The 27165-nt window shown below is 35.2% G+C and overlaps 1 protein-coding gene across 1 annotated transcript in view; it reads right to left on the bottom strand.

Annotated features, from left to right (window-relative positions):
- The window catches only part of tok (tolloid-like protein 1 tolkin), a 288653-nt gene that overhangs the window by 86149 nt on the left and 175339 nt on the right, over positions 1-27165 (bottom strand). The window contains exons 3-4 of the mRNA XM_081771019.1: positions 18601-18846; positions 16435-16613 (exon numbers count right to left, since the gene is read on the bottom strand). Of these exons, the coding sequence (XP_081627145.1) occupies positions 16435-16613; positions 18601-18846 (425 nt within the window). The remainder of the gene's footprint in view (positions 1-16434; positions 16614-18600; positions 18847-27165) is intronic.

Raw genomic sequence — 27165 nt, 5'->3', positions numbered from 1 at the left:
GGAGAAGCTCCACTGTCTTTGGCAAAGCCTATACTGATGCCCTGGAAATTTACGTTGTGTTTTTGTTAGGATTGGAAGTGCATTGTGCATTACGAGCTGCTGCTTTCGGGCAGAACGAGACCCTCGGGCATGTATTGTCAACAGTTATTGTGAGTGCACCTAGTAATTTAAAGAAACGGTCGAAACTGATCAGCAGAAGGGGTGTCGTATACCATGCTGACAACGCCAGACCGCATACAATTTTAACGACCCGTCAGAGATTGAGACAACTTGGTTGGGAGGTTTTAATTTATCCACCGTATAGCCCGAACTATAATTTATTTGGGTCTCTGCAGAACTTTCTAAATGGTGCTAAGTATACTTCAAAAGAGGCCTGTGAAAACCAGGTGCCACAATTTTTTTCCCCATCAGAAACCACAAAAGTTCTATAGCAACGGAATTATGGCGTGGCAGGAAAACTGGTAGAAGGTAATCGAACAAAATGGTACATACGTGGTTTCACAATTCCGTTTTCAAATCACAATGCATTCTCAATTTTGACCTTCAAAGGCTCAATACAGTTTAGACAACCTGATATTTGTGAACGCTTCACTGTGGATAGCGTTCTTTGTCTCTTCGACGTCGGTTTCGGCAACTTTCAGGAAGCCTTTGTATTACACCGCCTGAATTAATCCTTCATCGCCAGTTGGTATACATGAAGACAGTTTTGCTGAACACATTTGAGAAGCCCGTCCCTGTCTAGACTGGAATTGTAGATAAATCCAACTCTATTGTTCCGGTAGTACTTTTGCCACACCTTTGTAGACAAGTTGCGCATCAATACGAAGACACCATTATTTTGTAGTGCTCTTTTCCTTGATATTTGAAAGACATCTATTACAATTACTCAACGGGTGACAGGAGAATATTACTTCCAGTTAGGAGATAAGATCAGCGGCAAGAATCCATAGCTATCGCATTAGGCGACCTACCATATACTTATTTGCCGTTGGTCACCTGATTAATGCATCGGTGTAATTTAAATAAATGGTTTCCAACGTGGGCGTTAACACCCCCAAGGGGCGTTCTCTTTACCAAAGGGGGCGCTGGAACTCTACAAAGTGTAAAAGCTTAGTCTTGTCTGCAAAAAATAATGTAAATTCAAGGCTGTTTTTAAGAATTGAGACCTTTCTCTGGTTCTTAGATTGCTTCGTCCAGAGCTTATGGTTATTAAACAAATAATAAACAAAATATAATTTTCCTATAAAGTTGATAAGCTCTTACTTACTCGAAGCCACCAATTTAAACTTCATTATTTTTTTTATTTTTTAATTAATTAATTAATTTATTTATTTATTTTTACAAGAGATCTCTATTCTGTATTGGTTATGCACAAATACACAGAGTAAATGGAAGTTACAGACGATTAGTCAGTGAAGATGTCCGAAACAATTTCCAGATAGCTTCTAAGTGGCTACTATGTTGTTACTCACATCATTATTGAATTATATGAGTAATGACATAGCAGCCATTTGGGAGATATTTGGGAACTGTCCCGGACATTTTGATTGGCTACTCATTTGTTTCAGTGTACTTCATTGACCATTCCATGCTCAATTATAGAATGGGTTGGAATTAGTCCTTTTTACGGTAGTCCTATAACTTCTATTTACTCTGCAAATAGTAATAGTTCAATGGTAGCTGATGGTCTAGCCCGACTGATTTGAGACATTTGGTTGCAGATCGCAAATTGTGGGTTCGTCATATTGAAAAGCATGGGCGTATTTTACTGTGCTTGATATTTCTGAGTCCATATTTCTGGAGATTGTAATCCATGTAATTTCGCACACAACTGATTTATAAAGACTTTAAAGTGGATGAATTCCCGGTTAGGGTGAACTTTTTTTTTTTATTATTTGGTGTACGTACATTCGGCGCTGGAGACCTGGATTCGACTCTCGGTTGGAGTTAATGTGATTCAGCCCCCATACCAAGCTGTAGATAAACATCCTATCAGGCCCGGCTCTACAATATATGCAACACGTGCATTTGCATGGGGCAGCAAATTCCCTGGTTCGGCAAACCCTGTCATAACTATATTATTTAAAATAAATAGTTCTTGTTGGAAACAGACCATGATGATGGTAGTTAAATTTACTAAGTTGACCTATTTCAATATTACATTTATAAATCATGTTTATGTTGCATTAGTTTAAGGTCACATGGACAGTGCTGAAGCAAATGGTCAAACAAATTCCAGCATGGATTTCTTGATTGTTGTCAAATACAAGAACTCGATTCTCAAACAGTAGCGAACACATGTTCCATTTAGTTAATTATCACAGTTTTGATACAAAAACTAGTCTTATCTTTGTCACAAACAAGTTTCTTATCATCGAAGGTGATTTTTTTTAAATTAATTGTTGAAGAAGGCAAATCAAAAAATAAAGATAAAGAGCTAGTTGCACTGAAATTGCAAACGGATATATTGAGATTGAAGCTCGATATTGAAATCTATAAAAAGGATTATCGTCTTTTCTCTGCAGGTTTGTTTGCTTTATCTTCCACTAACATAATAGATTATTATTTTGAGAAAACAAACAGACACAACAAGATTGTATTTGTAATGTTTAGGCCTTTCTGAGTGCGGCTGCACTTCCCCTCCCCTTCGTTGTTCATGATGGGGTAAGCTTAAGGATTTGTTCTTTCTGGAGAAAGGGGACGGCAAATGATGCAACTGCACGGGACGGCAAATTGCCTAGGGCTTGCCCTGCATGCTATGTGGCCTTGCTGCTGAAAAGACCCGCTAATCAAATATGCGATATAGGAGAGGGCGAGTTCTGGGCTGCAGCCAAATCTCTTTATAAGTATTTTTTATGAATTAAGTATCTGATTGGAATCTATGTCACAACTCATAGTTAATCATCTTGACTCTCTTTTGAACTGTGTTTTTGATTTGCCTTAGCATCATGTAGCTACAAACTCGATAATGCTTGTTTAATACTTTCATTTTGCAGATTAAAACGCTAGAGAAGTTCCTTAGAAGATGTTGGTATGTTCAGAAAGTTTTATTTACAAAACTCAGTTTCAAACAATTTCATTCGCTTCATTGATATCGCAACAGAACTTAATTTCAACTCCAAAGTTGAAACTAATCAACAAGAAAGGCTAATCACGGATTGAGAAAAACGAAAAGAAAATATTGTAATGGATAAGATCAAGAAAAAAAAAAAGACCGGATAACTTCGTTTTCAAGAACAACTACTATGCATCATAGAAAGGTAGTTTTGTAACACCCTGTTAAATCGAATTGGTCGAACCGGTAAAACCACTTTAAAAGCTTTGATATCGATCATCCTGTCCTCCTACCCATTCATTCACCCTTTTCTCCTTTCTTTTCTATTTCTTTTTATCTCTGTCTTTTTTTTTTTTCATAAAAATAAAACGAAATGCTGCTCAGAGTAGCGTCGTGGAAAACCCCAGTGAATCACTAGGGCACTGGCACTGTCTTCAGCGAAAGACATTAAAACGAGAGGTGGTCTCAGTGGTTAACCATATTCCTTTGGCTTTTTAACGACTTGTTGGCGGAACAAAAGGACGATTATCACGCTACCATTATCAATTTATCTGTTTCTTTATGCAGGCAAAGTAACTGCATACGCATCTTAAAGATGTTATTTATCGTATAAGTTAACTGAAATTAGCAGTTCATTTATCTTATTCTTTAGCAAGAACTTCCAGGATTGAGCCACAAAGGTTTTAAATGTCGCGAGAGACACTGGCGTAGTTGTAGAGTGCTCATCTCTGGTGCAAAGAACCAATCGTTCGATGCCAAGTGATTTTGTGGTGAACCGTATAGTAGTACTCCTAAGTTCTATTCCCTTTCACTGTTATTTATTTGCCTTTTCTTTTAAAGCCTAAAGAGCATGATAGGCCGGTAGCCAGCCCAAAAATGTAGGATGGGCAGACCCAACCATATTATAGTTCATTTGCAAGCCTACCGTGAAAATTTTAGGGGGGCAGTGAAAATTTAGGGGGGTCGCCCCCCTAGCCCCTTCCCGTGGACACGGGCCTGGAGCATGCCACATGTAAATATTTCATTTTATTTTAGATAGCACGAATAATATTATGAATATGTGGTTATGCCTTTGCAAATGGAATATAGATCATATTTTGTATATCGGGTCCTTATTAGTCTTGTCGTTAGTACGACGCATTACGAGTTTCAAACGTCGTCGGAACGATTTTGTAAGCTGAGGTTTCGTTAACTGTGATTTCGGGATTATGTCGGTCGAGTAGAATTTAGCTTGACGTCGAAATGAAGATTGTAAGTGTGAAGTCAAATGAGCATGAGGTTGAGTGAGTGTGATGCTGGAACGATGACGTAAGCATGAGGTTGAGTGAATGTAAGGTAGGAATGAATATGTGGTGGTAAGAATCACAAGATTAAGAAAGAGTAATACATGAAATCAGGGCCGTTTTTAAGGTAACAGCAAGCCCGGTACTTCTGGGTGCCTCATTTTCTCATTAGGATCATGCATTAGGACTTACACTGATGTTAACGGAGGCTATTCACTAGGGTGCATCGAATTTCCACTTTTTTTGAAATCAGCTTACCCTTAGTGATATTTTTTTGCGAAATGGCCTCCATATAACGTGTAAAAAATTGCAAGTCGATTGGTCAATATCTTTAGGTGCCACCAACGGCCAAAAGTTTTAAAAGTTTGTTAAAAAATAAATGTTATTTTAAAAAATGTAAAATATCTAGTTTTATGAAATATGGTTATCCTATGTGGTTTTGTTTCTGTAAAAGGACAATATTTTACGTGAAAAAAAATTTCAGCTTGATGAGTCAAGTCATTCAGGTGCCACCTTTGGCTTAAAATATGGACAAATGTGTCCCTACTTTTTCATTTTTTAAAATTAAGTTGCATTGTTTGTGATTCATCTGGATTGTTAATTAGATAAGAAAGATTTTGTTTTACATCTGCAGCTATTTGCTTATTTCCAAACGTTAATGATGGAAATAATGCAGAACTCACCATGAGGAGGTGGCTGTAGTTCGAGTTCCGCCCACCCGTATATACTAATGTTGCATATGGTAGTGCAAGTCATATTGTTACTCTTTTACCTCAAACTGTTTCTCTTCTCTTTTTTGTATTACATTCTGGTATGTTTTTTCTTGATTATAGTGTTGATAGGACAAATATATGTCGTGCTTCTTGCCCACATACCGTTGATGCCGCTTCTGTCCCCAACTTCACCATTCTTTCTACCGCGCAAGTGTGACAAGGTAAGGATGTAATATATTCATTAGCCATTGGAGCCGTCTTTACATTTTCTCTTAGCTTCTGCACACTCAAGTGTTTTGTCAGTGGTGGCTCCGTCAGCGTCATATTGACCAATTAATCATATCAACATAGTTTGTCGCTTCTAAGTTGATTTCAGGGATGACGAATTCTCGTACCGGTACGCGATCACCAGATTGGGTCGTTTGTCTTGTTTTTAGGACTCGCCTCCAGCTGAGCTCTCGTACGTTAGCATCTTGGTCAGTCAACATTGATAGAAGTAGGTTCTCAGGATGACCGTACCACGCATTTCTACGGACACTGGATCAATTATTTTTCTGTATTTCGCTTCCATGTGGCGAGAAGTCATGATGAGTTGCCACAAATGACGAGCTTCTTCTGCACACGATGTATTACGGATCACAGGAAACCAGAGTGGCGCGTAGACCATCATGATGTACTGGACGATGGTTTTAAGTTCATTCGTGGGTTCTTTCGTTCCTACACACAAACTTAAGACTCTATTTGCTGTAATTACCCATCTGGCTTGATGAATTTTACCAGGCTTCATGTGAGCTAACTCAATGGGCCATTCTTCTGAAGAAACCGCTTGGCAGATATTCAGCACATACTTTTGATCCGTGTTTAATGAATCCTCAGATTCCAGTCTACTGTAACGGGCTGAAAAATCTGGAGTGACAACTCTTCGCAGATTGGAAGTGCTGATCCTATTGGTCCTTTAAAGGTATTTGGTTCAGTAGACTTGCCGTCTATAAATTCAATCAAATGTCGAAATGGGAGCTCATTCGTGTGTATGATGATTAATTGGTGATATGATTAATTGGTCAGCATGACGCTGGCGGAGCCACCACTGACAAAACACTTGAGCGTGCAGAAGCTAAGAGAAAATGTAAAGACGGCTCCAATGGCTAATGAATATATTACATCCTTACCTTGTCACACTCGCGCGGTGGAAAGAATGGTGAAGTTGGGGACAGAAGCGGCATCAACGGTATGTGGGCAAGAAGCACGACATAGATTTGTCCTATCAACACTATAATCAAGAAAAAACATACCAGAATGTAATACAAAAAAGAGAAGAGAAACAGTTTGAGGTAAAAGAGTAACAATATGACTTGCACTACCATATGCAACATTAGTATATACGGGTGGGCGGAACTCGAACTACAGCCACCTCCTCATGGTGAGTTCTGCATTATTTCCATCATTAACGTTTGGAAATAAGCAAATAGCTGCAGATGTAAAACAAAATCTTTCTTATCTAATTAACAATCCAGATGAATCACAAACAATGCAACTTAATTTTAAAAAATGAAAAAGTAGGGACATATTTGTCCATATTTTAAGCCAAAGGTGGCACCTGAATGACTTGACTCATCAAGCCGAAATTTTTTTTCACGTAAAATATTGTCCTTTTACAGAAACAAAACCACATAGGATAACCATATTTCATAAAACTAGATATTTTACATTTTTTAAAATAACATTTATTTTTTAACAAACTTTTAAAACTTTTGGCCGTTGGTGGCACCTAAAGATATTGACCAATCGACTTGCAATTTTTTACACGTTATATGGAGACCATTTCGGAAAAAAAAATATCACTAAGGGTAAGCTGATTTCAAAAAAAGTGGAAATTCGATGCACCCTACTATTCACACCCTCTTTAAAATCTATAACATTTTCTTGCTTCTATGCAACCTGCAGAGTAGCAAAGAAATGTTGGTTGCCTATAATAACAGGATATGGAATCATATGACCCTCTTTACTATCTTTACTAGAGTTTACTTTTATTTAATAGAGAAATCCAAAGAAAATTTTAGTGTCCGATACAAACCGGCTAATGCTAATATTATGAAATAAGATTAGAGTATCACTCTTCTCTTCCTACCGGCTGCCCAAGAAAGTTTTGATTCCGGCTCTGCCTGAAGTACAAGCAGTGACTGGCAGAGACAATAGCCTATGGTAAATTAGAAGAATCCTTAACCTAGAATTTAGACTTCTAATACAGGTAAAATAATCATAATGGTTCATATTTCAATATCCTATAAAATCCTTTCAAATATTCTATTAGCAAGATTAACCCCATACGCACATGAAATTATTGGAGATTATCAGTGCGAATTTAGACGAAATCGATCAACTATCGACCAAATATTTACCATTCGCCAAATACTCGAAAAGAAGTGGGAATACAATACTCCGGTACATCAACTATTTATTGATTTTAGAAAGGCTTACGATTCGGCTAGGAGAGAAACATTATATAACGTTTTTACAGAACTTGGAATACCGAGAAAGCTAATTAGATTAAGATATGTCTAAATGAATCCCAAAGTAAAGTCCGGGTAGGAAAATGTTTGTCCACGAGCTTTCACGTCGAAAACGGCCTGAAACAAGGAGATGCGTTGTCGCCATTATTGTTCGACTTTGTTCTGGAATACGCAATAAGGAAAATAAAAAATAGCAACCAGGGCCTAGAGTTCAACGGTATTCACCAGGTTATGGCATATGCTGATGATGTAAATTTAATAGGGGTTAATAGGAGAACAATAGACAGAAATGCAGAGATCTTATTAGGAAGACTTGGGCACAGATGGGAAAACAATATTAAGATGGATCTCGCAGAGATAGGAATACAAAGTAGAAACCAGTTGGATCCAGTTGGCTAAGGATAGAAGTCAGTGCAGAGCTTTTGTGAATGCGGCATTGAGCCTCCGGGTTCCATAGGCCATAGGGTTAGTTAGTTAGTTACTGGTTCATATTTCTTAAATGAAGAGAAATCTAAATAGATAATTGGAAAAACAAGGACGGAATGCCAAATATACTGGGTTCTTGTTGCTTAGTTACTAAATTATGTTGTGTTTGACATGGAATAAATACTTATGGAGCTTACGTAAGTAATTATAACCTTACTGATACTTGATACGATCCTTGTGCTAGGTAAAAAAAAAAAAAAAAAAATAGCAAGGCACATTCATCTTCAGCATCATCACCACCCATTTTGAAACAAAGGCAGGCAGACAAGCACCTAACAAACGTAGCAGATCGACGACTGTTAACTATTAGTTACTAGCGTTACAGACAGACTGAGAACTATCGATATTGTAATAAGAGACTTCACAAGTAAAGGGCATAAATGAATAAATCGAGTTGCGGGATGAGACATAATGCGACTGATAGAGGATGTAAAAAATGAAATGAAATATTTCAGTTTTACGTCCCACGATTATACCGGTTATGCTAAAGGAGACGGTGATTATGAGAAGTGAATGAAATGGTGGAATGAAGAAAGTGGGGAGAAACGGGAGAACCCCGAGAAAACCCACGAGCACGGTCTTTGTCCACCACAAAGTCCACGTGGCGCGAGCTGGGATCGAACCAGGGACCCCAAGCGCCGGAGGTGAACGCTCTACCACTGAAGAGGTAATTTTAACTATCACGTAATGAATCAAATTCAATCATCACATGCGACTTGCATGATTAACGGGGGTCGTGATGGCTCAGTGGTAGAGCGTTCACCTCCGGTGCTTGGGGTCCCTAGTTCAATCCCAGCTCGCGCCGTGTGGATTTTGTGGTGAACAAAGACCGTGTTCGTGGGTTTTCTCGGGGTTCTCCCGTTTCCTCACACTTTCTTCAGTCTACCATTTCATTCATTTCTCAACATCACCGTCTCCTTTAGCCTAACCAGCATAACCGTGGGAATAAGAACTAAAGATTTCATTTCATTTGCATGTTTCACCATACTTTCTATCATATTAGCGTTGAACGGAAAAATTTGTCTAAAAATGGGACGGATGCGTATTAATCGGTAGATCTTATTGTGTTGAACAAAATGATATGCGTGAGTAGTAAAAGCTCATGCGTAGTTTTCGAGAAAATAAAAAAAACAAATAATTTGTTAACATAAAAGCTGACGTTGTACGGGACCTATACAATTCATGGAGGTGAAACTAACGCTGAAATATACTCTTATTCAGTTCTTCATTATGATACTAGCAAGACGACAGTACATAGTATGGTCAATGAGGTATAGCCTAAAATTGTCTAAAATATAGTTCAAATATATCATAAAGGACCCCGCACAATCCTTATGAAAATTGAATTTCGGTGAAATTTCTTGGAACCGTGACATGTAGATACTGTGATTCTGAGAAAAAGTGTCAGCCGGCACAACCACTAATCACTGACCGTTTGGCCACTACAGGGCCACTTAAAAAAAAAAAAAAAAAAAAAAAAAGCACAAGGTAACAATATTTTGGATTTCGGTGGAATTGCTTGAAACCGTGTAATGTTGTAGATATTGTGATCCTGACAATAAAATCTCAATGAACAGAACAATTCATCACTGACCATTTGGCCACTACAGGGCCACTTTTTTCTTTCCTTCTTTTTTTGAAAACAGCAGAAGGTAACGATAATCTGAATTTCAGTGGAATTGCTTCAAACCGTGATATGCTGTAGATATTGTAATCCTGAGAAAAAGTCTGAATGGGCACAACCATCCATCATTGATGTTTGGCCTCTACAGGGCCAAATTTTTGAAAACAGCAGAAGGTAATGATAGTCTGGATTTCGGTGGAATTGCTTATAACTGTGATATGTTGAAGATAGGCTATTGTGATCCTAAGAAAAAGTCTCAATGGGCACAACCAGAGCCACATTTTTGAAAATAGCAGAAAGAAACGATATTCTGGGATTTTGATTAAATTGTATGAAATCCTGAAAAGGTTTAGATCTTATGATCCTATCCAACAACCCGGAAAAGGGATGGGGAGAGTAGCGGCCAACACTATTTACGCACAGATAACATCCCGATGTTCATCTTGCGGAACAAAGGAAAGCCCTGGAAAACTCTAGACAGGATGACCGGCCCGGGCAGAACCTCCCGAATGCGAACAAATTCTCTACCAATTGACCTACTCGTAGCTACAAATTATTATTTTTTTCCTCAGGATCATGACATCTACAACATATCACAGTTTCATTCATTTTTTCACCAAAATCCAGAATACCTTTATCTTAGGCTGTTTTCAGAAAACGTGGCCCGGTAGTGGCCAAACGGTCAGTGATTGGTGATTATGCCCATTCAGACTTTTCTTCAGGATCACAATATCTACAACATATTACGGTCTCAAGCAATTCCACCGAAATCCAACTTTCATAACGATTGTGCGGGGTTCTTTATCAGTCAATACATCACATTGAACTCAATACGATATCATTCTGGAGGATAAATTCTGATAAGCAGTTTTCGAAAAAAAAAAAAAAAAAATCGAGAAATAACAAACTTTTGTGCAGTTAAAAGGTACATCGTTCCTTGCCCATAATAACTGACAATTTTTATTTTACTGGAAGAAATTGTATTTATTTATTTATTTATTTATGTAGTACACCTAGGTACATGTAACAAAATACACAGTACATTGTTAACTAGCAGATAGTGTCTATTATTGTCTTTTTCTAACAGTGACACACATACTGCCAAGTGCAAAAGTGAGTGGGAACGCAGGGTACGTCGTCACCCCACTTCCAAAAATATATATGGCGTCCGTCCACTTTCTAATAAATTACAATGGACAAAGATAGGCACAGAGGATGGCGTGACTTTATGCGTCCTCCTGCATACTGCTTGTAATTGTAGTTAAAGTTTAGACTCACCCCCTCCCTCAGATGGTTAAAATTGACTGATGAGATACTGAAAAAGTTAAATATTTTGCATAGGCCCTACACTTGGACTCTCAAGAACTGTTTTTACATTATTAGAGTAAGTATTTTTAGCAGAGTAGAGTAGTAAAGATGAAGAAACATGATCCCAATTTGGAAGTCGGGTGAAGGTGGGCTATTCGTATTTTTATGATTTGCTTGTTTCAGTACTAGCAATCAGAATAGTTTATGAGGTCAATGACAACTAAATTAAACTATCTCAATATAACTCACGTTGTTTTGATCATTCCAGAGGGCCTTCATATCAGATCACAAAACACAACCTAATAGGCAACATCGTTACCATCAAATTAGTGTCATTTGTTCAGTTTGTTAAGAACTTCTGTGAAGAAGTAAACAGCCTTTATTGTTGTTAGGAAAAACGTCCAAATGGCTTTTATCCATGAATCTAATTGTCGGAATTACATTTAGAGCTTTTGAAGTGGAAACCAGACACGCATCTTCCTAAACTACATTTAGGAGTGTCTGCCAACACTTCATGCTAGATATAGGTCGTAATTTAGAAACAACTGGTGAAGAAACAAGACGGTATGGGGCTAATTCGTATGTAATTAAAACTTATCTTTTGTTTTTGTTGTTGTTGTTGTTGTTGTTGTTGTTGTTCTTGTTCTTGATACAGTGTTTAACATTTTTGCTATCTATGAGAAAAAACACAGAGACCTTGGCTTGTGTTTTGTTTATTTTACGTATACTAATTTTTTACAATAAAAGTTTGACATTGAAACTAGTCCAAAAGTAAAATGTGATAACGGTATAGCTATAGAGTTATCGAATAAAAGAATGCAGTAGTACATCTTACTTACTTCTTGATTGAGAGATCCTAGTATCTAGTTGGTTCTCAACAATAGTTTTCTACATAAAAAAAAAAAAGAAATATGAATGTTTGGATAATATGTTCAAATAACTTGTCCTCCATATTCTTTGTCTCTGCATATGAGGTCTTTGGTTCGATCCCAGCACGCATCAAGTTAACTTTGTGGTGGACAAACACCATGTGTGTGGGTTTGCTCGGGGTCCTTCCGTTTCCTCCCACTTTCTTCATTTCACCATTTCCGTCATTTCTCATCATCACACCGTCTCCTTTAGCTTAGTCGGCATAAACGTGGGACGTAAAACTTAAAATTTTAATTTTGTTTCATTTTTTCTCTGCACATGACGAACTAAATCTATCAACGACAAAATGGTACGCTTCCCTTGGAAGTATTCACTTATCTATTCCGTCCTTCTACCACCGGTTTTGTTTTGTGATAACCAGCACTCTTGATAATTGCCCGATAGTATGCTTTCCACTGGAGAAGACTTCTTTGCTGGTGTAAAAGGGGTATTTTTATCGCATTTTTTGTTGGGTTGTCTTCCAGATAGCGGAAACTATGCATGCCTTACAATAATTAACGTGGTATTTCAGAAGCCTCCGTCCGTGAGTTTTGTCGAGATTCTCCCGTTCCCTTCCACATTCTCATTCCATCACCTCCTTTCATAATAATTTACCTTCATTAATTACCTGTCTCCTTCAGCCTACAGGGCATAATCATGGGACGTAAAACTCACTGTCAGTGATGTAAAGCTAGAATGCTTATTTTTTAAGGTTTTTATATAGATATTCTTTTTTAAATTTAAGGTGGCTATATTCTGGAATATAAAATATATTAGAAGGGTATACGCCATATACTCACGTACATACCCCATCACATCCCTGGTAAATCTGAAAAATTTCATCTTCGAATGTATGGAAACAGCTTTAGCGGAACATAAGGTGAAAGACATTAATCATTTCAGTGATTACAAATTTGGCGCAGAAAAGAAATATCTCCCTTCATAGCACCTGATGCCATGACATAAATTAAAAACAATACAAAATAAAATATGCAGATTTGAAATAAGTTGTTTTAAATGGCTGTTAAGCTTCTTTTATTGTCTTTTCTGATGGCAAATAAAAGTATTAAAAAACTTAACTCGTCTCCTTGAGATTTTTTTTTTTTTTTTTTTTTTTTTTTTGGCAAGAACTAATCAGATGGGCAACTCTTCATCGCATATGTTTGTGTTAAAGCAAAGTTAAATGCGAAAAACCTGTAAACACACTTTGAGGAAAGTCATCTTATGCAGGTATACAATTACAGTATTTATGGAACCCTCTTTCAAGGTTAGTAGACAACTGTTGTTCTTTTGTAGTTTGTCCATAGATTTGATTACAGATCCTTTAGGGCGAATTGAAATTAGGTTTTCAATGGAAAACAAATTTTTTTTAAAAAAAGAAAAGAAAACCATTATGGGATCGACGCCTGTTTAAGATTTATGAAGTTTTATTGCAATTTCGTAATTACAGGTGAGAATAACTTAAGCCTTTTCCTTCAAGACCCTGGCCCTGTAGTTTACAAAAGCAAGTGCACTGGCATTATCTAAAATCTCTGTTATTATTCTGTACTTCCATATTGTTTTATTCTCAAAGAAGATATTAAAACTATGTTATTTACTGCTTTCGAAGAGCAGTTTCTTTTTTGCCTATAGTTCACCTCCACTTATACGCGGTCAAATTGTTAGTTATTTATAGATTGTCTCGATTTCGAAGACCACTGGTTCGATTTCAGGAACTACTCAAAAACTGAAAGAACATAGTTATTATTAAATGATGCAACTGCTTTTAATTTCCGTTTGATTCCTTTCTAGCTACAATGGCAGTTATCATGATTTAGTAATCCAAACCATTAAAAACTTATTTTTCCCTCCCTGAGATTCTCTTTCTTCCTAGTGTACTACATTTGCTATCTGTTTGCAAGATAATGGTTCGATTGTAGGCCACATGAGTTTCTGGTGGACAACATAATGTAAGTGAGTTTGCTGGAGGTTCTCCCTCTTTTCTCCCATTCGATTGCCAATGGAAGCTTATGTGATTTGGATTTCACGTTAAATTGTGAATCTACCTCTCATATAGCCTCGATGCTGAACGGAATGATAAACTCTAAATCAACCAACCAATCACTTCCTCCCACCTTTTCATTCCATCAATTCATTTCATAATCATTCACTTTCATTATTCTTCTTTTAGCCTACACGGCATAATCGTGGGAAGTAAAATTTTGTTTGTTTGTTTCTTGCAATACTGTGTAAAAATCTTTAATGTGCGCCATACTAATCAAATAGTATATCTACTACGTACGATATCGAAAAATTTCTTTTTAATAATTATTAGATTGAATTGATTTGAGTTTTACGCCTTTTTTTTAGCAGCAAGGCCATATGAGGCGGAACTTGCTGTTTAAAGTGGGATCCAGACAACTATCGGTTTTGTATCCAAGGTAAGTATCCCATCAGAAATCAAATCCAGGATAAGCATAAAATAATCACGAGCCCTAGACACTAGGCCACAAGAAGGTACCCTTCGACTAATTAATCCATAATTATTTGAATAACTGATAATAAAATTAACCCAATGGTTTTCTTCAGGGTTGTAAAGGAATGCACTCATTTGAGCTAGCCTATGTGAGGCCCCTCGTTTCGAGTGAGTTTTATTATGAGCTAGCTCACTTTCAAGAGTTGAGTTTAGCTCGAAATATACACGAGTTTGACCTCAAACCACGGTCAACTTTACGCTCAATTCAAGTTTTAGCTATTTTATCACGTCAAACATTAGCTCTTCTGTCCATCTCTTCTATACACGTATTACCATCGTTGCTCACTCTCTTATGGAGGCACATATAGTGATTACGTTTATATCGCTTATGTTATATCTATGTTGTTACCGTAATTATAGAATTTCCGCTTGTATCTATGAGTTTCTTGAACATTATTCTTCCTTTGTAAAGTAACATTTTACCTAAAACTTCTATTTGTATGCTGGACCCGTTTTCAATATGCACTACGTATACTAATATATAAAAGAACGTTGTGTGCGTATCTGTTATCAGATTTTCGCATAAAAAGGAGTCAGCTTGAGCCACGAATTTTTCTACAGAGATAAAGCTTTATCAGACTTAATCGCGTACGAAGTAGTTATTCCGATTTTCGACTCGAGATGTGATTGGAAGGTCACATACTCTGAAGGATAAAACATCTCTCTCCGAAACCCCTCAAATTTGAAAACCAAAAATATTATTCTGTATTGCAGGTTGCATACTATTCCGTTCGTGTGAAGAGCGGGCACTTCTACTAGTAGTAAATATTTTTAGTTGGTAAGTCATGTAAATCATTAGAGAGATTTATTTGTAATTTTCCTGATGTTGAGCATAAAATTGAGCGTATCTCAACTAATAATTGAGAGTGAGGTGAGCGCGCTCCTTTTATAATCCTTCAGTTTGAGTGTAAGTTAACTAACTTTTTACTCTCTGAGTTTGAGTTGAGCTAAGATCGTTTCAAAAGTGAGCGTTTTACAACCTTCGTTTCCTTTTTGCTGTAAGTTTTAAAGATTAATTATGTAATCTTATGATAGAGATGAAAACTTGTCTTTTTTGTAACAAAAATGTTCTTTTATTGTTGTCAATTATAGCTCTGCTCCTTCTGCTCTAATTATTTACTTATTCGAATATAGTCGACTTTTAGAATATTTCCTTAGCAATCGGAAGGTTCTGAATTCGAACTCAGTGCCCCAGAATGCTCAAAGTTAATGTGCCATCGATTCTTGTATGCACTCTAATTTTGGAGCCAACATTTATCCTCCCAAAAATACGAACCAGTTCTTTTGGGGTCACGGTCTCTCAGTGGTAGAACACCTATAGCTGCCTCTAGTGTGTGGGGTCCCTGGTTCGATTCCTGAAAGTAAGCTTTTGATGGACAACATCAGGTCCATGGGTTTCTCGGGGTACTCCGTTTCTTCTCACATTTTCATTCCACTGATTCTACCATCATCATTCACTTACCTTAATCATCCGTCTCCCTTAGCCTAAAGGGAATAATAGTGGAACTTTAAATGGAAAGATTTTTTACTACTCAGTCCTTTCATACGTAGTTTTGTTAATTCTAGTTATCTATTTGTCCATACATTCTAAAGCCCTAATTTTCAGATTGTTGTGTACTCGTAAACTCTTCTAACTCTAAAGTAATTTAAAGAATAACATTTCTAAACATGGGAAAGAAATTACTTATCCTATCGCACTCTATAGACAAATGACTCCGCCTGTTCTTCTAGGCAAATAGCCTAAAGCTTGCCCGTGGTCAGGACTTCCACTCATACATACGCGGATGGAGTTGCTGAGGTTCCCTAAACTATCATCTTGACAATTATCTAGTAAAACAAACAAAACTGCCTGTGAGAAGTCAGTCAGAATGACCATTTGAAACAGGCCATTAAAAAAAAAAAAAAACAGTTACTTATTTTTTCATGCCAGAAAGAAACCAATTAATTAATTCTTATCTGTTTGGAAAACAACAATAAAAGCACAATATATATTCAAATCATAATAATACGTTAAAAAATCAGCCAACTTACCCGTCATGATGTTGTCTCTGATGATCTGTACGTGGTTATCCCGATCAGGTCTCGTGTGCTCATGCCAAAATCCCACCACATGACCCAGCTCATGGACGACGATTCCAAATTTGTCACAGTTCTTTCCAATGGAGATCGCTTGGGGGCCATTGCCTCGCTTTCCCACAAACGAACAACAGCTGAAAGTTTAATATATTTTTAAATTAAATGCTATTAAATCTACCAAATATATCAAATCTTAAAATGTAAATATAAAAAATAAGCCGATTTATCCGTATAAACCAATAAATGATTGTATCAGGGGCGGATGCAGGACCGAATTCTGGGGGGGGGCGGTGGGTTGTCATTCTACTACTTTTAAGAGCTCCAAACTTTGCGATGGGTTTTATTTATATATAAAAAGTAAGAAAGTTTCCCCTTCTGGGCGATCGCCCCCCCCCCATGGATCCGCCCCTGGATTGTATTAGCGTACAAAATAAATTTTTAAAGACACATTGACCTGTATAAAATGAACGAAACATTGAATGAGTTTTTTTATATAAAATACGAAAATGCAATAATATAAATGAGCATGGTGCTTCAGTAACATAACGGTAGCTTTGTGCAAGAGATCTCTAGTTTGATTCTAAAGTATGTGAGTTCATGATACCTGTGGAGTTTTTCGTGGGCTCTCTAAGTTCCTTCCAACTTCTCATCTCACAATCTTTTCCAAAATCATTCACTTGAAATTATCATACACCTTCTTCAGCCTAACAATCTCAAATTAAACTAAAGATTGCATTTCATTTGAATATTGTCCTGTCTTCAACAGTAAAACTTTTTTTTTTTTTTTAATACTGATTACTAGGGCAACCCAAAAGCATAAAAAGCATAACAGAAATTTACACATATGGTTGGTAGGTACCTTGAACATGGTTTAGAAAATAACGCATAAAGCGTAATTTAAAATATATAACTCAATTCTTGGAAAATTCTATTAGAACAATTCTTGGAAAATTCTGTTTAACAGCAAGTTTAGCATAATGTATTCATATTTTTTGAAACCAAGTGGTATTGTACATAGTTTGTGAATATCGTAAATGAGTTACTTTCTCCAGTACAAAAGTCATGTGTACAAGAATGTACACATGTTGTATGTATGATGTTTCGAAATGTACAAAAAGTGCACAAGAACTCCACACTATATTGTTATGTGTACCTCTTGAACTTGAGCACTTTCTGTACTTTTGGTGGCATCTTTTACTTTCCCTTTCTGTATATATGCACTTCTAAGGCACACGCAAGTGATAAAAAAAACTGACTTGAGTAAAGTATATCTCTTTACAGTGCATTAAGTAGAAAGTTCATTAAATATGAAAGAAACTAGTTGCATAAAATATTAATAAATAGATCAAGATATTTATAATATTTAATTTATAGTAAATAAATGTAAAACACGATTAATGTAAAACAATAGTTAAAATTAACAATAAAGCATAATAAAGCATGATTTGAAAAAAATTAAGCATAATTAAACAAAAAATAAAGCATAAAGTGGGTTGCTCTACTGATTACTATTGATAGCCATTCTTCAGAACTTTTTTTTGAAAGATGAATTACACGTTAACACAGATACTTAGATTTTCAATAGGTTGTTGTGAATATAAAGTAATAAAACTGATTTTAAATTTCCTGTGCTTACTCTGTTGTAAAATCTCTATGATTGTCTGATTCTTGAATCCGAATTAACTCAGATGAAACCATACTTACAAATAGACACTTTGGCAGATTATGATTTTTGAAAAATAGTCCTTCTGAATACTTTTAATCTTAAGTTCTTGATTTTTGAAAAGCGAAATATTATATTTAAGTTTCATAAACATATATGATCATTCAATAGCTATGTTTATTATTTAGTTCCAATATATATATATATGTGTGTGTGTGTGTGTGTGTGTTGTGTGTGTGTCGTAGAATTTTATTATAAGTAAATTTTAGAAGTAATTAAATATATTAATGAAAGATGCTTCTTGCGACAGGTCGAAGGGAATGATACTCGTACGTTTCAGCAAGTGACTTACTAGTCATGTAATGATGATAATTATGCCTATGAATCCATTACAATTAACAGTGGTCATTAAATCTCATTTCCAAGATATATATGAAAAAGAAAATTCAACTACTTACCCACAAGGCCTTTCGGTGAAGACAATGTAGTTTGGATGTTCGGGAGTTCTCTCTACAAATTTGACGCACGTGTAATTCTCCCAGTGACGCATTGCTTGTTTGAAGAGTGCTTTGTGGCCACCACTGAAGTTAGCGTCTATTTCGTAAGGGATAACCCCGAAATCCCAAATCCTCTCCTTCCGTGCCGTGGCTGCTCGACGACTTCTTCGGCCCTCATGATTATGCTTCGATCTCCGCCTTCCTGGCCTACCAAAATACACCAAAGTATTGCAATTTAGTATTCTAATAGATGCTAGCACATACAATGGCATACACAAGGGGATTTCTGGATTTTAACCCCCTCTTGAACAAGATATGATGCAAATATATATATATATATATATATATATATATATATATATATATATATATATATATATATATATATATATAATATTAAGATGTAAATATTTATAAAACCTGAAATTATATAAGTTTGGGAGTTCGAAATCCCTCCTTGCCGAACTTTTTCGTACATCACTGAGCATGTATAACATATTTGGAGCCTTTCTTCAAATTAAAAATAAAATGAAATCTTTGAGTTTTACGTCCCACGCTTATGCCGGCCAGGCTAAAGGAGACGGTGATGATGAGAAATGAATGAAATAGTGGAGTAAAGAAAGTGGGAGGAAACGGGAGAACACCGGGAAAACCCACGCATACGGGGTTTGTTCACCACAGAGTTCACTTGGCGCGAGCTGGAATCGAACCAAGGACCCAATCCACTATAGGTGAATTCTCTACCACTGAGCCAGCGCGGCTCTTTCTCAAAATTACTCATGAATATTAGTTAAGCCTCATTTTTAATTTCTCAAATTTATCTGATACAAAAAAACTATAATTTCGAAACTATATACATATTAAGGTAAAGATTTGTTCGACGGGTCTTTCAAGAACTTTGTAGAAACGTGAAAGAAAGAAAGAAAAAATCAAATATAAGTGGGAAATTTGTCAGAGTAAAGGCAAACTCTTCGACCTTCGACCTTCTAACACTTGCTTCTAACTTTCCTCTATTTCAAGCTTGAATATATTATATGCAAAAATATTAAAAAATAGTAGTGTTACTTGTTATTCGTGTGTTAAAACAAATCTATTACGTTATTTACATTTTTGCAAGAATAAATTCAACATCTGATTTACATTAGAATGTTGACAGGAATTTTCAATTTAGTGTTGACAAATTGGTCTCTCAATCTATCGGAACATAGCAAGCTTTATTATTATTATTATTATTATTATTATTATTATTATTATTATTATTATTATTATTATTATTATTATTATTAATTCGAGACAGAAATCTAGTATTTGAAGTATACATTAACCAATACAAAAATATATCAAAGTGATTTAGTAACAAGACTTTCGAGCAAATGTTATAATTCCTGTATGAAAGATAAAGTGAAGGCTATGAAATATATCTCAAGAGAATCGCATGTTAAAACCGGCAAACCTTGCTTCGATTAACCAAAAGCAAGTTTCCAAATATAGTTAATGATTTATAATTCCTTGTGTGTGAATTCACGACTTGCTAAATTTGAATTTCCACTATTAAATGGAAAGAAGGCATAAACAACATTACAAGGCACAGAGAATGCACAGAAATATGGGACAAAATATTCTTAACTAAGTGACTTTAATTTTTATGAATACAAAACTATTGAGTGTAATAAGGTTTTTCAATTTTTCTTAAGAAGATATACTGTTCAACCGGTTTATTTTTTTATTTTTACGAAAAATAAATGGTATAGGCCAGAACACCGTTTTCTAACTCCAATTTTCAAAATGAACTTAGGTCATATCATAGAGTTATTGATGAGATGTTAATTATGAGATATGTACAATATTTTTATAATTGTTCTTTGAAAAACTTTTCCGAAGAAAGCTTATACCATCAATAAAACACCCTTTTGGGCTTTTATGAAAGAAGAAGAAAACTATTGTGACATTGTAGGGTTAGTATTGAAATATCTATTTAGGAAATATGAACAGAATCGTTATAAATAAATAGAAAAAGAGAGAGTTGGCAAACCTTACTCTTTCAGGAGTTTTCTTTTATGGGTTAAATCGTCCAAACAGAACTTAACTCTTCAGTAAACTTCCCAATGTGGAGTTTTTCCCGAAAGAAATAGGTTGTTATGAAATATTGGTTTATGAAATATGAAAAATAAATATAATAAGAACAAAAATAGCTGCTGTCAACAAACTACTATCCTCTCTGGAATTTTGTGAGAAAAATGAATTGCTATATTGTAGAATTTTCAGTGAAACAATGATTTATGAAATATGAACAAAACCACCTTACTGTTTTCAAGACAATCCTCAATAAAAGCATTTACCTCCCAGCTACTAAACTTCCTTATCAAGATGAGAACGGAACGGTGCAATAGCATACAGTTTTTAATAAGATTTTATTTACCATACCTAACAAAAGCGCTGGAGCATTTTTCTATGTTCTCCTTCCAGCAAACTGCCCTTAGTTACGAGTGTAATGGACTAATAATAATCTCTTCAGTCTTAAAATTGTCCTTGATACACTAAACAGTGCGGGTTTGAGGCTTTTGCACATAGGCAGGTGGGAGTCATAAAATGTGTAAAGCCTTGAAATCTCGAATTCGTTATTTTTTTTTTTCGTTCACTTCGCTTTCTTCAATTATTGCTGGAAATTAAAAATAGAAAAATAGAAAGTAAAATCAGAACATTTTCTGCATTACCTTGTTCTATTAACTGCACCCCCCTATTATAACTTACGTTATTCGTATTTGTTTTCTATTATGAGCATGATGTATTATTATATCATCGGCAACGCTAGGTAATTCCACACTTCCTACGTGTTATGCAACTTATTTCAACTACAAAGTACAACCTGGCGGCATAGCCTTCAGGATAAGATGATGAGATTACGTATTTCAATGCTATATTGTCTAGTTTCATATCCAAAGTTTGATGAAGCTCTATGTTCGATACGGTATTTCTAAGTCTAGGCTGTGAATCCGACTAGGACTATGCACACTTAAGTACAGCATTGGGCATATATTACGACCTTAAAACTTAGTCTCTTCTTTCTATTAATATTTTTAAGAACTCAATTCCGGCGTTAATTAAAAGACAAATGCATTAACATAGTGCTTCTCAATCTTTTCCTATCTTTCTTTCCTTTTTCTTTTTTCCTTTTTTTTTTTTTTTACTGACAAAACACTATACTTAACAATAGAGGGACATAATGTAGGGATTCATTACTCTACATTATGTTAAGTTAGGTTAGGGTCGATCACTATTGCTGCTATTGCAAGCTTTGACGCACAGTCTGTTTCAAAATTAATTTTAATTTATTACTAAAGACTTCATGAAATAAATAAATAAATAAAATGAGTCGTATAAATTCTAGACTTACAGGCCTATTGGATGAAATAATCTATATCTATGTTATATTGTAAAATTTTGCAATAAACACCACAGTGTTGGGCGGTACACTAGTTTTTTTGCGATGGACCGGTTAGGAAACGCTGAACTAAAACATAAGAGACTTTTTATGGGTTGCAACTTTTGCCGTAGTGTTATGCAACAAGAGATGCAGCATTTTCAAACTCAATGGGAGTCTATTGTTCCTTTTATGCTTATTGTTGCTACAGATTTGCATGTGCGTTTTCAAAAAACATGCTGCAGTGTTCTAAAAAAAATTGTACATCGCAATAGTTGCGTAAATATAATCTAACAACACGAGAAGCAATCGTTCTGATTATAGAAAGAAATCATGGATTTAATGGATTCTGTACGCGCCAAACAGTTTAAAGACAGGATATAGAAGCGTGCATATTCTCTTAGTACATATTGGCGATTGGATTACACTTTCTCGTTATCGCGTTTCACCAGATGATCCCTCTGAATACTAGGCCTTCCGCTATTCTCATCATCATGAAGATTTGTACGTTTTTCCCGAATACTTTCTGTACCATTGCTAGACCTTTCCATCATTCCTTACTGTCGACCCGTAAATGGCACACAATTCTCGATGAATGTCAGCGCCATTCTGTCCTTTGGCGTTCAGAAATCGTATTTGTATTACAGCAGCCGTTTTTCCTTACTGCTTAAATTCATCAGTATAGCCAACTCCAAGTAAAAAAAAAACTATCGGCTCTTTTTGACATGCACCTCGTACATATATATTATGCTTGACATGACGCTATTACTATGTGTATATTACTTATAGGAACAATGCATTTTTAAAAGAAATGGTGGTAAAGGGTGGCCCGGAAGGAATCTCCCCGAGCTATAAAATTTTCCACGGGCACATATCTGATTGTGCTCAACGTAGATTACCAATTATTTTTCAGTATTTTGTTTACTCTCTCTGCATTAAAATTCCTCTGCAGAAAATTCAACACCACTTAGTGGTGGTGATATAACCCATGTTTTGTGATTGTGTTACTGTCTTCCAAAAATATAAAGAGAAAATACCATCGATAGTTTTATGTAATCATTCTCACAAGATTTTTAAAAAAAACATAGGCTATATGACAATAAGTAGTAAGCAAGGTTTATTTTTTTTATTTTCTGTTATTATTATTATTATTATTATTATTATTATTATTATTATTATTATTATTATTATTATTATTATTATTATTATTATTATTATTATTTTGCTGGTGGTCTGCGAAACGATCATATCAACAGTGCATCGTTCTGGCTGCCGTCACGTGTATAAGTGGTACATTCAAAACAGTGCAACTTTTCACGCATGTACTACAACTGCAGAAAACATGTGCATAAAAGTGCAAATGTTTCAACTACGCTCCCCATTAATTTTTTTTGTAAGTAAAACAATAACAATTAACACTCTACATATAAAGAGCTTTTTTAGGTAGATAATTTAATAATTACCTACAAAATGTTATTACATGAACTAACATTTGTTCTCCAAGCTTTCTATCGAACAAATATGGCGCCAGAGAATTTTGACGTCACGAACTGCACAATGAGATTTCAGCCTATAAAAAAAGGTCTGGAAAAGTTGTTTAACAACATTTTGTAGTTCGGCACTATTTGACTTACTTTATATCATTATCATAGGTATTCTGGCATTATTTGTTGGTCATTTGCCGCAAACTTTCATTTCTTTATCAAAATAGTTATTTCATCAACATTCGTTCGCCTCCTTCAGTCTCAGGCTATATCAACGGAATACGTTTAACTACAAATTTTATTTTTAACAATCTAATTCAAGGAGCAGTTTCTCTTTTTTTTTTAACAAAAAAAGCCAATTGCAACAGTAAAGGAAAGCAAAATTTAATGACATAAAGTACAGTATCAGTATATAAAAGTAAATATATAGAATATCCATTCCAACTTCACGAAGAACCTTGAGTAGGATAAAAAACATCTTCGATAGAAGATAGAAAGTTCTTGTCAAAAAATTTGAATAATTTTATATAGTATTGAAAAGTTAAGAATGCATATTTTTAGTAACGATCATTAATAATAAGATTCTGAGTATGGTCCCTTGAGTTTTCTACAGTCAATATGGGAAGCCTTCTTTCAACACGTCAACAACTATATAATTTCTGCATTTTATTTAAGAAAATGTTTATCCAATTAGCAGAGAAAACTGCAAACTTTACGTTAAAGAGTCTTTCACTGGAACTTTTAACTTTCATAGATGAAAAGGATGTCTTGAAACTTATTAATGACATGTCTTATATATATTGGATCAATGCCACACAGAACAAAATGATAGAGGCCATTTCTTTTTTTATAAATAAAGAGTCCTCGCTACAGAAGCTTAAAAGGAATTGAAATGGAATTCTTCTCAGTGTAAACTTGGGAATTAGGAGGTGGTAATAACGTCCTAACCGTCAAGATACCACTCCGAGAATGACCTTGTAGCCAGCGCGTGCGCCTTTGGTACCCGGGGTTTGATTGAAACAACATTTGAAAAGATTTGAATACATTTCGGTGGTTCAGATTCTACCTTAAACTCAAGTTCCACGTCTTATATAGCATTGGTGCTGAAAAGGGAACTTCAATAAACAAATAATAAAATTAAATAAATTTATAAGGAAAAGACATAAAGATGTTGATATGTATTACAATAGAATTCTCACGTCTATAAATCTCAATGAACGATAACATTAAATCTGAGGTGCTTATTAAGTACGTACAAAACGTTTTGAAATTCTGCTGTACATAATGTTACAAAAGAAAACTAGACTTAAAAATGAAATGGAATTATTTTTTCGGTTTAACGTCCCACGATTATGCCCTTCAGGACAAAGGAGACGAATGATTAAGGCAAATGAATGATGATAGAAGAATTTGTGGAATGATAATGTGGAAGGAAACGGAAGTACCCCGAGAAAACCCCAAAACACAATAAAAATCAAACTTCAGATTGATTGATTGATTGATTGATATTTCTTCCCAAGTCATGTAAGATGAGACTGCTTCGAATGAGATCAAATCCACTACTCGGATATCAGGTTTGTACCTGAGGTGAACACTATCATCGCTTAGAATCGAACACGCTACTACGTGCACGGAAGGTGGTATTTCAGCATCTTGTCTTGTTAAATTTAACATTGAAATTTAATTGAAATTTGAGGAAGCTAAAGAAGATTTATCATAAATGCTATTGTAATTAAGTTTTAGCAATGTACATACAGTAATTTTCGACTTTTTTCCTCCTGTTTCAGGAGACGGTTACTCCGTCTCTTTGCTAGTGATTTTTTTTTTTACATTGTGTGTCCTGTTATTTTTACATTGTGTGTCCTATATTTTATGCTAAACACTAATTTCTAGTATATTAGTCTATTACTTTCTAGAGTAATATAGAGTCTATTACATTCTCTTTAAAGAGATAATTCACAAGCAGTCAAAATAATAATGAAAAATGCATTACCTGTATGAAAATATATAAAATTATAAAGACAATCATAGAAAATGGTGATACAAAAACTATATGCAGTAGTTTTATCTGCCATGGATGATACTGGAAGGTGCAATTAAGAAAAGATGAATTCAATAAATAATCGATACGATCCTTTTCTCTTGGTAAGTTCAATACGATCTAAACTAAAAATAATTTTGGTACCACAGCACAACCAATTTACATATACATCCCCGTAACTGAATGTAAACAAAATACGGGGGAGAGGGCACTTTTTTTTTAGACCCAAGAGTGTAAAATATTTAAATACGGTCTTATTTGAACTTCCTTTTATTTGTTTGTTCTGGAATTCAATGTTCCTTTACAGCACTGAAACTATATGGTACGGATCTACAACTTAACGAGAAGTTCGAACTACATTTACTCCCATCGAGAATCGAATGCAAGTCTCCCGCACCAAAGCCCATATCTCTAACCACTAATCTACGGGTCATATACCTATAAACGTATGCTAGTACAATGACGGAGGTTGTTTCCGGAAAGAGACGAAGTGCGATATGAAATCCATTTAATCATACAAGCAACTAAAAAGTTTTTTTTTTTTTTTTTTTTTTTTTTTGTCCACGTGCAAAATTGTATTGCCGCACACACACGTTATAAACTTTTTCTATCTCCTACTGTACTTTTAATTGCTAACATTTTAAAAACTTCAGCATCTATAGTTACAAAGCTTCTGGAAATTATATAGTTAATAATTTATTAATTATTCATCATACAATTTCAGAGTTCCATGCTGCCTTTTAAAGATCAGTGTTGCTAATTCAAGAGAAGTTTCCCCTTTATATCAGCTTTTCTATATATTTTGCACGAAAGAAGAAATGAAAAAAAAAATAAGTGACATTTTATAATCGTACACTCGTAACGGTCGTACAAGTATAATGTATCAGAAACGGTTTAAGACGCATGTCTTTGAGCTTAAATACTAACTTTCGAAAAAAAAAAAAAAAGAAAGAAAGAGATTTGTACTGTCACACGCTGAAAGTCAATGCAATATTGCCTGAAATCTGAAAAGAATGAATTGTGGGTGAACGACCAAAACCGGGATCTCTAGACGATATTAAGAAAAGAGAACTGTTATATCAGTAGATAAAACAAACACCAAAATAGTAGACAGAAAATTTAATTTATCCATTTTGTCTAGGATTTCTGGGCTTTCGGCATCTATAGCCATGTTAGTCCGTCATGTACGAGGGATGACGTCTCTCAGTGATCATACTATCCGAGGAAACGGAAGAAAGAAAGGATTGATGAAGGAAGGAAGCGGCCTGAGACCTACAGTATATGTTAGGTACCATCTCGGCATTTGTCTGATGTGAATAAGAAAAAAAAACAGAAATGTCACTCGAGATGGCTGCCCTGCAAAACCTTTCACACTTTTTTTTGAGTGAGTATCCTCACCAGGAATCAAACCCGAGCCAGCTTGAACCAAAGACCCATGTTGTCTATCAACGTCCGATTGAGGACAGAAAAAGATGCCTATTCTGACTTTAATTTAAGACTATTGACTAACTATGATACATCTTAATACTTCAGTCTGAACACAGATTACTGAACGGGAAATGAACTGGATTTTATTGTTT

Source organism: Thermobia domestica, chromosome 1 (genome assembly GCF_964235325.1).
Source record: "Thermobia domestica chromosome 1, izTheDome1.hap1.1, whole genome shotgun sequence".
In the NCBI taxonomy this organism is placed as follows: domain Eukaryota; kingdom Metazoa; phylum Arthropoda; class Insecta; order Zygentoma; family Lepismatidae; genus Thermobia; species Thermobia domestica.
Note: the sequence above shows the minus strand (reverse complement) of the source record. Positions and strands in the feature narration are given on the sequence as shown.